Below are 16,136 nucleotides of genomic sequence, written 5' to 3'. Positions count from 1 at the left end.
TTGCATTTTATTCACTGTGGTTTCTTCTGTGTAATTAACTCCTTTTAGAGGAAGGTATTGTTTAATAGTTGAGGAGAGACCTGGAGAAACAGGGCGCGCACATTCCCTGCTCCTGCTTTGAGCAAACCTATGTGACATCCCTAGTGCCAGCACAGATGAGCATCGTCAGGGGGTTCACAGTGCTGTTTGCCTGGTTGGCTTTTAGTGTAGGGGTGGCACAAGTGACTGATGGCACCCCCTTTCCCCAGAGGGACCGCATATATCATCTAGCATGAGCACAGTCACGTCTGGCAGGCGGTTCATGTAGGAGTGCAAGCCTGGCTTTGAGTGATGGTGATCAGTCTGCTGTCCCCACTGGTTCCTGCCTTCTCCATCTGTTTTTTGTTTTCTTTAATTTTTTTCTCCTTCCCTCCTTCAGCCCTTTCCAGGTAGGAGAAAGGGGAAGGAGCCCCTGAGGCATATTGATGGATTTACTTCTTGAGCACAGCTTTGTTTTTGCTATGTTTGCTGCTTTAAAAAGCTTCACGCCACAAGTTTGTCTTGTCTGGCTCAAAATTAACTGGCTTGCTACACCTTTGTAATATGGTTTTGAGTCTGTAGCTTGGTGTTTTACTACACATGTGTTTAAAGGCATGTGACTTGAATTTCTATAAAGAAATGTAGTTTTTCTTGTAGTGTTCGTTTACCTTCCCCAGTCTACCTTCCTGAAAAAGCCTAAAACTCAACCTAGTTGCTATCATTGTTTTTCCATCCATCCATCCATCCATCCATCCATCCATCCATCCATCCATCCATCCATCCATCCATCCATCCACAGCAGTTGGAAAGCTCATGTTTTTCTCAGGCCCACAGGTTCGTTACATTGCTTTGAATAATCTCAGGACTGAACTGATAGATGCTTCCTTCAGTTTTCACATGAAATCTTGCTGCTCCTTCATTTCCTTGTTAGGAATATTCACGTATTCAGTAAAATATTTCATTTGTAAGTCTTTTACTACTGTCCTGGGACACTTCCTTTCCCAAATACTGTTCCTGCCTTGCAAAAAAAGTAACCTTATTAAGAAATAAAAATGCTGAAAACTAGAAAGAAACAGATAATATTCTGCCATTTTCCTGCTGTGTTTCTCAGCTACTTAATGTAGCCTGTGCTATTTAGTGTAATTTAAATTGTCTACTTCTTAGATGCAATGCATTTCCCACTGTTTAGCTGTTTTTTCTGCAGCTCTCCTTTGTACTGACTCTTCTCCCTAGTGCTGTTATAATTCAGCTATTGGAAGGATCACACTAGAAAACGATGCAAAGAATATTATTAGGATGAGCTGTATCTAGATATTGATACCAAATTACAAGATACCTTATGAGGAAATTGGAGCAAAATAGATTTAAAATGAGACTCATTTGATAGAATACTGCTCACTGATTGTGGGGAGGGAAACCCTTGGGACTTACTAAAAGAAACTTCATGGATAGTAAACTGTTGTTTTGCATTTCATTTGTCTTAGAAAAATACTTTGTTTGCAAATGATCCTCAACAAGCAAACAATATTGTAAAGACAAAATTTTGGATCGTGTGTTCAATTTCAGTAACATTTAGTTAGCTTCTCCTGTCTTCAAATAATCACCCACTGATGTTAGTCAAATTGATATTGCTCCCCTGTTGAACCTGTGCATGCCTGCAGTTAAAGCAAACCGAACAGCACCTGTGTGCCACCTTCTCCTCGCTGGCCTCATCCTCTGCAAGTTTTGGTTTGTGTTGTTTCCTTGATGGTTTGTCATTTCTGTCCTTATCCCATGGAGCCTGGGAACCTGGCAGTTGTCAAATCCCATCTTTTCCACTGAGAACAGTTTCTGGAAATCTATCTTAACCTTTCCCATTCAGATAGATTGGTTTTGGTGATTTTTCTGTCCTTCCTTCAGTACTTCTCTTGGGTGCTCCTGCTCCTTTCCTCATGGTTCATTCAAATCTTTCTCATCTCTCAACACTTAAGCAGTTGTCTTCATCTTTTAGAAATTTTCCTAAACAAAACAAAGAAGAAGGCCAGTGAAAACATTACCAGATCTTGCCAGATTCTCCCGATACTAGTGTTATTTCAACATGTTGATGTTATCTTCTAACACTTGTCTGTCTGCTCTTAACTCGTGATCCTGATACTAGTGTCATTTCAACATTTTGAAACGTTTTGATGTTATCTGCTAACACTTGGCTGTATCTGCTCTGAAGTCATGACCCATGGGGTCCCTCCATGTCAGCCTTCCCCAATGCTTGTTTCTTGTTGTGTGTTGGACTTCATAAACATGTGCAGACATATGGAAGCACAGAAAGGCATTGTTCTTGCAGCTCTGTCCTGCAGCTGCTGGTGAATGCATGGAGTTCAGTAGCTTTGGGCTTCCAGTCCTAAAATGGAGCATGTCCAGTCCAGATGCCCCCTTTACTGTGAGGGTGGTGAGGCACTGGCACAGGATACCCGGTGAAGCTGTGGCTGCCCCATCCCTGGCAGTGTTCAAGGCCAGGTTGGATGGGGCTTAGAGCAACCTGGCCTACTGGAAGGTGTCCCTGCCCATGGCAGGGGGTTGGATCTGGAGGAGCTTTAAGGTCTCTTCCAACTTAAATCGTTCTAGGATTCTGGGAACTGCATTGCCAGGCTCTCTGTGCCCTGGATGGGTTGTGTGTGCATGGAGACTTTTCCAACACACGTTTTGGCCAAACTGGGGCAGTTTCTTCCACCTCTGACAAGAGCAGCAAAAGGCTAGTGCTACAAGCAACATACACTTCTGTTTCAAAGAAAAAAGGAAGAAATCAGTAGTTTACTCTTAACACTATTTTCAGAAGCAGGTGAAAGATACTTGAAGAAATGGCGTGGGAGAGAAAGGCACACACAAGGCTGACTGATGACAAAGGGGACATTTCCCCAAAGGCTTAAGTTTTTAGATCAGTTGCTGGAGGTAACTGGGCTGTAAGAGGGGACCAAATCTGTGGCCTCTCTTACAGGGCTACTGTGTGGTCAGTAACTGAGGAGGAAAATCTAATTCAAGACTGAAGCAGAGGTCCACCTGTCCTCCTCCAGACACTGTAAGCTTCTGATGTCTCATTCAGCAGTTGCATTTGCATTATTTAATTTGACAGTAAGCCCTTTGAGGCAGAAATATTATCCTATTTGATTATAGAGTGCTACAGTTCATGGGTGTATAAACTAGGAATTATGAATCCTTTAGCTGGATATTGGCTTTTAGTTTGAGACTCTTCTGTTAGCAGCTGCTCATACTCATCTGGTCTGCTTTGGAGGAGACAGCAGTACTGTGATCCACAGTGACAGCAACATAACAAACACAACAGCTGTTAAAAGTTCTATCTACATAGACATTTTTTTTGACATTCTGTTAAGAAACTGATTTAAATATCTGGATTTATCTGCATAAGCTCATTCTAAAGAAGCATAGATAACCTTACTGATTCCACTGCTTTGATGGGGAAACTGGGGGGAAGGGAAACAAACTTTCATAATTCAAGTTATAAGACAGTCTGCAAGGACTGGAGAAATACATCTTTCCTTCTGAAAAATAACACTTTGTAGTTTTCCAGGAGCTAAGGTTAGTAGGTCAGACAGTATTAGCTACCTCCAAGATCCTGGGGTACTCTACCTGTGAAAAGAAAACCCTTTATATGCTGCTAGATCTTACCCAAGGAACAGAAACAGCCTACTGCTTGTCTGCCACTGGTTTTAAGTGACTTTGAGGTATAGAACAGTCCAATAAGGAATGCTTGACTACGGAAAGGAGTATGAGCAGTGCTTTCATTTCACATGTGTAGGGACACCTGGATGGCAGATGTGCCGGATGGGTGAATGCTGGATTCAGATGAGACTTACCTCTCTGCTCACCTGCCTCTCCAGCCATCTGTGCATCACTGCAGTCCCATCTCCTACCCTGGCTCCTGCTGCATCCAGGAGTTCCTAACTGATAGGTTTGGGTTACTTCTCCTATGTGTGTTGAGCCCTGAGAGATTCATTATGTAATTATCAGGACTTCTTACCACCCTAGCTATTGCTTCTGCCATTAACATGAAGGACCTTAGCAAGACCTAAAAATTGTATTTGGTATTTGTGCTCTGTGTACGATGTAAATAGTAGTGCAGTTCAAACTGGAGGGAAACAGTGAAGGAGGCCTCTTTAAAGCAATTCTCAGGTCAGAACAAGTCCAGTATCCAGGCGGATAAAGAGCATCTGTGATCACTTTGTAACCACTCTGGCAGCCCAGGAAAAGTCTTTGTATGGCCACGTGGTTCTCCCTGAGAAAGGCTGCTCTTAAGTTAAGCAAGGTTCTGCATCTTGTCAGCAGCTTCTTGCCCCTCTTTGGGATGCACCACACCATCTGAGTATCTGTGAGCTACTGGGGCAGAGCAACCTAAATTATTTTTGGAGTCTCAATAATGTGCTGATCTTTTTCTTTCTGAAAAGTAGACTGTTAATGGTCTTCATATTTCCTTCTAAATAAATCTCTTGCCAAAAATATCAACCATTGCCGTCTATTGAGATGGGCAACTTTCAGTATTGCTTCAGAGAGAACATGCCTTCTTGGCACTTATAAAACTATTCATATTTTCAAGCAGGATATTAATAATTTCTTACTTATGTTGAAGTGATGTAAGATGAAAAATTAATGTGGATGTTACTTGCTCTCCCAGATCTTGCAAGCTGGCTGTGCCTCTGATGTGCATAGTCTTAAATGCACTCAACATTTTCTTTTGAGCTCTAGTTTGCTTCCAAAGCGAGGAATATAAACCTGACTCTGTAAATATCTGTCAGAGCGTTTCAGACTTCTGATGGTTGTTTCAGTGCTTTTCTGACTACTCTTTATCATTTTTACTACAGAAATGGGAAAGTCCTTTAATGTGGTCCAAAACTTTGATTGTAGAAATTCACATAGTGTTGTTTATCTTTAGTGACTAAAACATGAGGTGAAAAGTGAAAGATTTCGGCCCTTTTACATGTTAGGGTTTTTATGTTTCTTCAGGTTCTTATTATCCCTTCTGCTCCATCTATCCATACAGCTAGAGAGAGATTAATGTTTCTTCAGGGGAGGTATAAAGCTTTTAGGGGATTGTTGAAGCACTTCTAATAAATGGTAAACATGTTAAAGACCTTTTTAAATACTGACTTGCGATGCCAAGTTGCATTTAAAGGCTTAGTGCTTGGATAGATGGCTTGTTAGGCTGGATTTGGCTTTAGAGGCATTTGTAGAGTCACTTTCTTCCACCATCTTTCTTTCCAACTTGAAAGAAAAGATTTTATCACTGGGTTTATCATCACTGCTGACTGTAGGAAGGATTGTATATCCAGGGAGAAGTTATTTGGGGTTGCTGGGATCTCTGTCTCTTTAGTCTCTCCGCTGCTATTCTTGTCTAATGGAGAGCAATATATTGGGATGCTGTCTTGGGCAAAAAGGCAAGCGAGGGAGAGAAATGGCCTGTTACAATTCTGCTGTGGTGCTAGATATGGGGTGGGCAGGGTTGTGTGTAGGAAACACTGCCATGCTTGGGGACTGCAGGAAGTGCTGTTAACCTGCTTTCATAATTAATGTTTGGGGAGAAAGAGAGGGCCCTGTGGGATAAATTAGCGTTCACTGAATGTACATGCAAACAGATGTAAGCTGAAGTAGAATGCAAGGAAAGCTGCCCACTGACCCACATTTCTTAGTGTCCTGTTCAGTCTGTCTGAAATGTTCATGCTCTGACTGCTAAGCCTAAAAAGGAAACAATTCCTGGTTTAAGTGTTTTACCACATATGCTTTTACAGTTTCATAATATACTGTGTAATGCGTGCAGTCCATCTTGTCTGGGCTGCCTCCTTCACCATTGTTCTAGGCTGGACCATCGTTGGCTCCGAGCTTGCGTGTACTCAGCTGAGACTTGGACCAGTGAGGGCTGGGCTTTGCCAGGAAACTTGGTGTTTTGTAAACACTTGGGTTTGCTGTTCTGAGATTTGTTAAATGGTCAGCGCTTCTTTGAAAGGCAAATGGAAGCAATCTAATGGAAGCAATCCCATGGAAACAAAAAGCAATAAATGTTTGTGGTCACTTGAAAGGATTCAGAAGTTTATTATTGTTAATTTCTGCATGGGAAACAGAATAAAAGCTGGAGTCATTGCATGTGTGCTGTGCAGTTGTCATTTGCTACTTTTAATTATGGTCTGACTTTGTTTCCGTGCAAATATAAACTCTGGGTTTTTTTTATGTGAAGAAGCCTCATGCCTTTACGTAGTTGTCAATGTCACCATCAGGAGTTCTTTGAAATACCCTATTTTCGGTGGTTCAGGTCTCGACTTTTTAAATCTGAATGTTGTTCTGAGTTACGAAATTAAGTAGGTAGTTCTTTGGCCATATAAAACCGGATTGTGTAAGGGCGTGAGTTTTAAACCTTGTATATGAGTTTTGGTCTCCTTAAAGCATGTGTTAAGCTGCGGTGTCTGCTGTGGCACCAGGCACTGATGGTCAACCCTCAGACCCAGTGCTCATTGTCAGATGCTATCTGAAAACAGCTGAGTGCATCTGTGGTGGGGGGAGCCATCAAGGAAGAAGAAGGAATCTTGGAATTAAATACTATTTTTGCAAAATGTTGTGCTTATCTGAAATGAGTATTTCTGATTTATTGACACTTCGGCTTCTCAGTCATGCCCCTCACCCACACACACCCCCTTTGCCATAAATACATTTTGTAGTTAACTATAGAGGTACAGTGTAAGTCTACATTAAGAACTATGAAGAATGTTTAAACATTACACTCTTCTTCCGTTCAAAAATGAATGCTGGAGTAAGATTGAAGAGAGATGCAAGTCTGTCAGCTATTGTTGACGTCTTACCAGAAAAATAAGAGGGTCTGGAGGAAGGAAATGCTTTTTACGATCTCTAAGGATGTACGTGGAATAGCAAGTGCTAAATGGAAACCCTTGTGTTTGTCCTGGTGCTCTCCCATCCTTGCAGACTAGCCAGGAGCACCTGTTAAGCAGCAGTTTTGCTTCACAGGCTTTGATATCGCAGCAGCTGTGGTGTCTCATTCTTGGAAGAGATATTTCAGCCTGATAAGATGGGTGTAAGTGACAGACTGCATCTCTTCATGCTTCCCTGGCCTGATGGCAGCTGGGGTACTTCTGCTTTCTTGGAACAGCAGGGGCTCTTCATGGAGAGCATAAGAGGGGACGGCTTTCCAGCATCATACGTGATGGGGTCTTTAATTGACTTCAGTCCTGTGTAGTTTACCTGTCTTTCAGGAGCTTTCTGCAGTCATCACCCAGTTTCTATGACCATGGAGGCACCGCTTATTTTCAGCTGCAAACACACGTGAATTTAGTTCAACTGTTGAAGGACACTTTGTGTCCTTTGGTGACATTTAAACTATGTATTCAGGGTTTTCCAGGGTGAGAACTGTTTTCATGGGCTGTTGCTGCTCTCTCCCTGTACTGTCCTTGCAGGTCCAATTTCAGCAATTGCTTCTCCCATTGCCAGGAGGGGGCTGAAGGAAATGGGGTTTTAACTCTTGTGAAGACAAAGTCTTCCTGGTGTGCACTGAAGCCTGCTCCCTTCTTTTTCATTTTCCTTTCAACAGAAGTTGAAATAACTCCTTACACAAATGGAAGAGAAGGATTTAACACAGTCATAGCAAGGCTGTAATTCAAAGTGAGCAGGTAGTTGTAATCCACTAACATTATGTGATTAGTGGTGGCTGTTACACAAAACCAGCTGTAGTTAAAATGAAACAAATGCTTTCACATTTATTGTGAATGAGGTAACCAGTTTTTAAAGCTCGATGGATTCCTGAGTTATTCTTTAGAGTGTTCTCTCTCTGACAGTTCCAGCCTTTATGCATCTTATTTGCCTTTCTGCATATACTTACTCCAAGTTAAATCTTTTAATTAAAAAACTGTCGATTAAACTGTTAATTAAAAAAGGAGATGATGAAAAAAGTCTTTAGCCTCTTGAAACTCTTGTATTAACAGACTGTCTCATTTGTCGAGCAGGGAGTATTGCTGGCAGCATAGAGCAGAGATCCAGATGCAGTGTGGTCTCACTGCACCCTGGTGTTGGGATAATGGGTGTCTCGCTGTGCCACTGCTTTGGCTGTGGCCTTTGGCAGATGTCTGTGTTGGGTGTGAGTCTCCCAGCCAGGCACACACAGCACAGCTGGAGGGATGAGGAGCTTGGGCAGAAGCTGTGGGTGCTCAGGGGTGAAGGTGAAATAAGCAAGCAGGAGGAGGTAGCCCCTCAGTTTTTCAAAGAGGTCAAATCAGCTTGGAGCCCAGAGGAAGGGAGTCAGTGCCTTGAAGAGGATGGAAAAAGATCAGGATTGCCCAAAAGTGAACTTCAGCTCAGGAGATCCTAAACAGAATAACCAAGGGGCACTTCAGTAATTTTGTGCTATTGCCTTTTTTTGATTCCCCTTCCTCTTTCTCCCCTCAACAGTTGCTCTCGGTCGTAATCAGCCCTTGAAAAAAGAGAAACCGAAATGGAAAAGTGATTACCCCATGACGGACGGACAGTTGCGCAGCAAGAGAGACGAGTTCTGGGACACAGCACCAGCTTTCGAAGGTCGCAAGGAGATTTGGGATGCCCTCAAGGCTGCTGCACATGCTTTCGAGAGCAATGATCACGAACTGGCACAAGCAATCATTGATGGTGCAAACATAACACTACCACATGGTAGGTTCATCTGAGATTGATGTGGCCTGTGAGAAGTGTAACAGTAGGTTAAGGCAAATGTGGTTTTAACCTGAAAATCATTGAGGCATGTATGCAGTCAAATAACAAACTTGTTCCTGACATGCTTAAAAGATGTCCTGTATGTGCTGACTTGGGTCTCCTGGGAAGCAAAAAAGAGGATGATTTGGAAGATCATGTACCTTGCTTTCTGGGGTAACTAGTCTTCATGGGATTGACTACTCACATTGCCTGTTTGTTTCTTTTTATATTGGTGGTGTCTAGGACATCAGTTTCTTGAAGTCACAGTTGATGATGTATTTATCTTGAAAGGGGTGGGTCTGGGGATCTGTGTGTCTTTTCCAATACTAAAGTGTGAAACACTGCTGGCAGTTGTGGCTTAACATGTTCTTTTCCCCACTCCTGTTGAGCAGTAAGGATCTCTGAAATGTCACTGAGACGTGGAAACTTCCAGTGCTGCAACACAACCTGGCTTTTCCATAATTCATGGGCAACCTATTGTGATCCTCTAGATCGTTGTTTGTTTTCAAGGAGGCTTGTGTTTTGCTGGTTTGACTAATAATGAGGGAGTTTTTGTCAAGGGCAGTTTTTTCTGTAGTAGCTGTAGATCTAAAGAGTTTGTCAGTTATTTTCAGAACCTGCCAAAGTCAAGGAGATCTCAGGTCTCTTCTTTGACAGACCTGTTGGAGGTCTGTACACATTCTAGGCCAAATGCATTGGAGCGAACAAAATAATGTCCCTGCTGTAAGTTAGTGTGGTTATGGAATTGGGCAAGACCCGGGTAAAGGGCTATTTTGATGGCATTGTGTGTGCGGTGTAGATGTTGCACAAGTGTACATATGAACAGTGCTTCCAAGGAGAACGTTAAACTTACGGCATCAAGCCATTCAGAGAAGTTGTTTGACATGTCAGGTCTCTGCTTCTGCTCATTCGATTGGCATAACAACTGGTAACTGGGGAGGAGGCTTTTATTCAAGTGGGAAAATTAAAGCAATTCAAGCCTGCTTGGAAGTTTGTCTGCCCCAGTCTCTGGGTTCTGAGGTGAAGTCACTTGTGTGGCGGTGTTCCTCACAAGAAGGGAGGCTGTAGGACAGCACTCCCAGATTTTGAAAATAATGTTCCTTAGTTTCTTGAATAACTGCTTATTTGTAAGTGTGTTTCAGGCTTTCAGTCCCAGCAGTTTCTGGCTTCAAGGAAAAATCTGAAACTGGGCAGAGAACTTGCATTTCTTCTCTTTGGGCAGCCTGAGGAATGTAGGATGGATGTCGTGCCCTGGAAATTAGCCTTTTAATGTAACTGAATGTAATACTTAAGGGGAAAGAAGTATGTGAACTCAAATTTGTTTTTTTCAGCAGGCAATTTGCTTGGGGTCCTGCCTGCTGCTGGCAGACTGTAGCCTTCTAAGGCCCACATGCCAAATATTGAGAGTATTTCAGAAGTGAGTGAGGAGATCAAACTTGTATCAGAGGCTCTGTTGGCAGGATTCCAAATACAGAGAATATTTGGAGTTTTTATTCAGAATCTCAAGTTTAGTAGTGATTATTGTACCCACAAAATTGCATTACTTGCCTTTTCTTCAACTTTCTGCTGGTGACACTTATCTTGTGCATCAGCTGCTTGCATAGTTTCCTTTGTAATGTGACCTCCCCACTGTGGAGAAAAGTACTTCTTTCAGAAATTCAAGCATTTCTTCGCCATCAAGCATTGTTAGTGCCATGTATGAACAGATTATGAATCAAAGCCTTCCATGATGGGGTTCAGTCATGCCTGTTCTCAGCAAACTGAGCTTATCTCCAGGCAGGTAGAACAAGCAAACTGTCCTTGTTTGGAGTGACACCAAAAACCTCCGTGGTTTTGATTATGGAAAACTCACTTTGTGGAAAATTTAAAAAGGAGGGAAAAATAGCTGTTAAGAAATCCAGCTGCTGCACATGCAGTAACTGTTTGGTCCTGGCTTACTTGACTTAACGCTTCTGTCTAGATTGACCCATGTAGCTTGCTGAGCAACGTTGTACCCCACATGGGGTGATCATTCCTCCCACCCTGCCCTTGGCTTTATGTGGGGACCTGGAGCATGGCAAGGGGACCTGTGTCACCTCTGAAATTTGTCTTTTGTACCTGTTTTGTCTGTAGCTGTTAGCCTGGCAGCAGCTACACATCCAGGTCAGGCTGTGCTTCTGTAGCAAAGTTAGGATGAGAATCAAAATGCTTGCAGAGGCTCCTGAAATAGTACCTGAGTGTCTGTGAGCAATTTTGTCTTCTGCTCCACCAGAAACCCTGGCAGAAACTGCTCGGAAGTGCTGGAGTGCCTCTGTGGAGTTTAGGCTTTGGGCAAATGGGAGGAAAAAGGAAAATCTGCTGCTCAGGTTGCGCATCAAAATACTCTATTTCCCCAAAGAAAGCAACCAGTTAGGAAGATGGCATGGAGAAGCTAAGTCAATAGTGGGTTTTTCTAAGTAAATAATCTGACAGCGTAGCTGCAGCATTTTCGTACGTGAAAACTTGTATTTGTGATGGGACAGACAAGGATTGGAATCTTCCTTTGATTTCTTAGCCCACCAAAGAACCGTGATTCCTAAGGAGAACCAACATCAACTAAGATAAATTCCATGAACTCTACTGAAAAAAATGGAAATTTTTAAACTAATTTTTTCCTCTCCCAAAGGAAGAGATCTTCTGCAAAATGATGCAGTAGTAGGAGAGTATGGCGCTTCTCATTTATTTTGTTTGTGCAGAACTGAGGCTTAAAAAACCCAAACCGTACCCATACATCTACATTTTAACTGTCCCTGTGTGCTAAGCACATTTGTATGCATTCAAGCCGTGTATTACTTACAAAATTAAACTGTGCGGGAAGTGGAGGAGTGGGAAGAGGGGATGAGGGAATGAGTAAGGATTGACAGAGGTTTGCAGATACAGATTCTGGCCTAGCTGATGCTGCAAAAATAAAATTGCCTTTTTATTCCAGAAACCTATAGGAAAGGGAGGAAAAAAAACATGTCTTTTAACACCGTGTTCAGCCAGGTCTCTCACTTAACTTAACCGGTGTGAGGAAGGCTCTAACCAATGTAATTTTTCTAATGGATGCCTTTTGCTGTCTTTTGCAGTTAAAAATAGCACATAAGAAGCATTAAATAAATAAATAAGCTTGTGGGATGAGCTTAGCACTTCTCATCTATCTTGGGTGCCTCCGTGGGATGTGTTTTAAAAATAGAAATAACGTTATCGCCAATTTATACTTTTTTTCCTGATGTCTTAAAGTAGCACATCCTCAATATTTTATTAATGAGTCCATTTAAATTTAATGAAGAGCAGTTTTACATACTTATTAGCTATCAAAAAGGAAATGTTGGAGTGTGTAGTATTTTATTAGGGTCTGCACCAACTGTTAGTATTGAGCTGAACTTGCCCTGAAAGTAGTTAGTATTAATTAGAATCTGTCTGGGGCTAAGTGGAGTTTTTAAGTTTCAGGATAGACATTTAATTTTCCTGTAGCAGAGTTACCAGTATATTGGATTTAACTCTTTTAATGCTGTTTGAATTATAAAAGGGCCTCTCTGTTAAACAGTGGCTTTGTGCTGGAGAGCAGTCAAATTCTCTGTGCCTTAAAATACAGCTCCTGTAGCTCGCAGCATGCTTTTTCAGTGAGTAGTCTTGCAGAGCTGACTCTTTGTATGCAAGCAGAACTGTCACATTTACTGCATATAATACTTGAGATCATGAAAAGCAGGGCTGTATTTAACTTAAATGCTGGAGAAAAGTAGGTGAAATTACTGAAATGTTCTTTTCTGTGAATAGAGCATTTTCTTCCCCCTTGGGTGAAATAGTCAACAGAAAACCATGAAAAAATAACCCCAAACCAAAGCCAACAGCAGTGGTATAGAGGAAAAGCATGCTTCACCTCCGCTGTTTATCCCACTCCAGTCCAAACACAACTCCCCAGTTCCAGCAATACTCTTTTTTCTCCTCTTCAGCTGTAGCTTTATATCACACTGTGAGATTTGCTGCCTTCAGGCCTGATGTTTCCCTGCACTAAAGAGCAGCTTTACAGGCTGCGCCTGCAGTCGTGCATCCCTCTGCACTGCCTCGCCTTTGTGTGCGCTGGGGTTTGGGAGGCTGCTGCTGTGTCTGAAAGGGCACGTCGCATCACGTCAGGTACCTGCCATCCTATAGTGCTCAGCTGCATCGCAGTACAGCACTGGGGTTCAACAGGCTGTCAGGGATGCATGTGTTCCTTACTGGTCAGGTTTGGGGTTGGGTTTTTTGTTTAGTTTAATTTTAGTACTTAGTATTCTGTGAGCATTTTCAGTTGTACTCAGTAAAGAAAGTGACCCTTTGCTATGCTGAAAAGACCATTTTTCTCTGTAAGTGAAGGATTTCAAGTGGTTGCTCAAGACCTTGGGAGTGCAAGGTAACAAGGAGAGAAGGTGACAGCTAAAGCTGATGGAAGAGTATGATTATGGGTGAACAGGACAGCAGCCCATAGCACGGGTGTGTTTGGCAGGTTGTCAGTGTTGCTTTTAGCACTGATTGCATTCATTGTGTGAGAAGTCCCAAGGAGGTGTATATACTACTTAAGTAAATCACTATAAGCACTGGAAAAGTTCTGCTCCCTGCTGCAGCTGGTGTTTCACCTTCTCTTGTTGGTCTCCAAGAAGAATTATTCAAGTTTTTTTTGGAAACAGAAGGAGTGCCTGTGCCCAGAAGTGTTTGATAGGCACATGGGTTATTGATGGTGGGCATCATTGTGCTGCTTTGCTGCCTACTGCTGACAGACTGTTCATGTTACTTTTATTACAACAGTGTTTTATTAACTTTGTTCAGTGGATGCTATTACCTTGTTTCCATCCTTACTGAGATTGTTCTAATGTTTGTGGAAAATTCAGGCTGACAGGTTTTGCCTTTCTCTAACTTCTTTTCTGCAGTAGTTTCATGGAAAGTTTAAATACCAAGATCGTGCTGGCGGACAGGATTTGCCTAAAACATTTGTCCTCAGTGTCAGGGACTGGGTGGTCAATCCAGTCTGTATTGGTGGTGGAGGCAAACCATAAGCAAAATACAATTTTCTTCTTCCATGCAGGGCTAAGGAACACAATAGTAATGGGAAAGCTGAGCAGTATATGCCGTCAATGTAGGATAGTCATCCCAACCAGCCTCATCCTTATACACAGGGAAGGTAGAGGGTGTACAGATCCTCCTTTGCACAAGAAAACCACCTGAGGTTGCGTATGATTTGGAATGAGGGATGGGAGGAGTGGTCATGGTAGTTTATTTTTTGTAGAAAAAGGAACAAAAGATGAAAATAGCATTCAGTGCTTCTATTGAAAAGGAACCAGGCAGCTCTCTGTCCTGGAGAGGGAAAGTTAGCGCCCAAGTGCCAGTAGTCCTTTTAAGGCTGTATCAGCCATTAATAGTTATGCCACTTTGTATTAATTTAATAAAAGGTATTATATGTCACAGGCATATATACTGGTTTGTATTAAAGCCAGGTCCTATATCAGAACAGGGGTTCTTTATACCATCCATGAGTGAAATCAGTTTTTCTAAATCAAGTTGAAGCATGGTCTCTAATTCAAATGATTAGAGATTTTATTCTGTTGCAGACTTTGTGCATCACCTTTTAGAAAATACACCTGCTGTGGCATTTTTACCTGTTAAATGGGGATATCTGCCAAACCTGGCTCCTTTATGAATGTTAAGGCTTCTCATGTTGCATGCTTGATCTTTATTAACATCCAAGAAGTGCTGCATGGGAGTGCCAATGATGGGATGCTACTGTAAATGAGCTTTCTGCAGTGGATCCTGTGTAGCCATCTCATACACTGATTTTCCAGGCTCTCAAAACAGTAATTGTTAAAAGCAAGCTGCCAGCCGTAAATGAGAAAGGAAGCAGTGTAAGGTAGTCAGCAGGCTCTCAGGAGTTAGTCTTTAAATTTGTACAGCAATTTGCATGTATCTATGACAAAATTGTATAGTAGACATTTAACACTTAAGCATTTCATGTATGTATCCTGTAGAATAAGTAGCTCCAGAAGTGAATCTCTCTGATTTTTGCAGTGCCTTGTGTGATGGTTGTACTGGACTTCACTGTTGTATTGATGAATCTGTGGTTGAGAGAATCTGGGCAGTAAATTTTGCCATGGCATCTTTAGCATTTAAATTGAATCTGCTTCTGTAAACTGTTAAGCCACAAGATCCTTGTGGGGGTTTTATCCCACCCCTTCCTGCAAGCTGCTGTACCATTACATAGCCTTGCTAGGGGTTAAGGCTGTAGGAATTGCTTTCTCAGTAGCTCATTTGTCTGAAGAGGCTTTTTAATTGGTATTGACAAAATATGTTTCCTATAATGTATTACATTGTTCAAACACGCATGAAACCTTGTTGAACAATGGGCTTTTGTATGTGGATACAGAATGCTCAGTCAGGTTTCTCTAATGTCTCTCTAAAACTCCAGTATTTTGGGGACTGTGGCTGTCTAATTTTAGATACCAGAGGTTAAAAAACCTTTGGGAGGTCTGACTATCAAAGTGTGTCTGTCAATATGATCAGCAGTAGCACTGAGATGAACATGCAGGCTGTAAAAGTTAAGGAAATTCTCAAATCTGTAGTGAGTATCATAAAACTTACAGTTGCCACTACTAGGTTTATTCTTTCTAATTTTGGTTGAGGGCTGTTCTGCTTCATTGGGTTTTTTTCTTGTGCTAAACTCTGCTCAGCAGAGAGAAGCTCTTAGTCTGAGGGGAGCATTTTCTCTTTACTTAAGAAAAAAAAATACCAGAAGTAAGGAATTAAACCCCAGAAATTTCTGGTGGCTTGCAAAGAATCAGCCTCACTGCTGCTTGCACTGAGAACATGAGTGCGCATTAGGAGGGTGCTTGTATTTTGGTTTTACTTCTACACATTAATATCTATTTTTTAAAAGATGTTGACACCAAGTTCCCTCCCTAGGCTTATCTTTGCTGAAATGGTTAGTGAATCCATTGAGTCCACCTTTTACCAGGTTGTACCCAGACTGTTTTGATATTCTCCTGCCTCCATGGGCACGCAGCACTGATAGATGCTCTGGACGAGGGCTGTGGTCCCAGCTTCAGTGGTGCCTCTCTCAAGTTTTGGCCACTCCAGTTGTTGCAGTCTCACCAGCACATTGCTCTGAAGCATGGACATGACATGAGGATGTGACAAGCATTAAAAAAAATACTACTATCCAGCTGCTGGGTGGGTACCTGCTCTGGGTTCCTGCAAAGCCATGGGGAGATAACTCATCTTCAGATTCCATTTTATGGAGCAGCTTCATATGTGCTCCTTCTGCCATCCCTGTCCTCAGAAAGAGCCTCCTGCTGCTGAGAAATCTCTGAAATGCTGTGGCTGTTTCACTTCTGCTCAGACACAGTAATTCCTTTTTCATGAGAAGACTTCATCTGAGTTGGGGA

General features: G+C 42.2%; 1 protein-coding gene across 1 annotated transcript in view; it reads left to right on the top strand.

The window, feature by feature from the left end:
• The window catches only part of UBTD2 (ubiquitin domain containing 2), a 50,473-nt gene that overhangs the window by 21,063 nt on the left and 13,274 nt on the right, over nucleotides 1–16,136 (top strand). The window contains exon 2 of the mRNA XM_062607701.1: nucleotides 8,452–8,688. Within this exon, the coding sequence (XP_062463685.1) occupies nucleotides 8,452–8,688 (237 nt within the window). The remainder of the gene's footprint in view (nucleotides 1–8,451; nucleotides 8,689–16,136) is intronic.

Source organism: Pezoporus occidentalis, unplaced genomic scaffold (assembly GCF_034315485.1).
Source record: "Pezoporus occidentalis ecotype Australia unplaced genomic scaffold, CSIRO_AGI_Poc_V1 ctg124, whole genome shotgun sequence".
In the NCBI taxonomy this organism is placed as follows: domain Eukaryota; kingdom Metazoa; phylum Chordata; class Aves; order Psittaciformes; family Psittacidae; genus Pezoporus; species Pezoporus occidentalis.
Note: the sequence above shows the minus strand (reverse complement) of the source record. Positions and strands in the feature narration are given on the sequence as shown.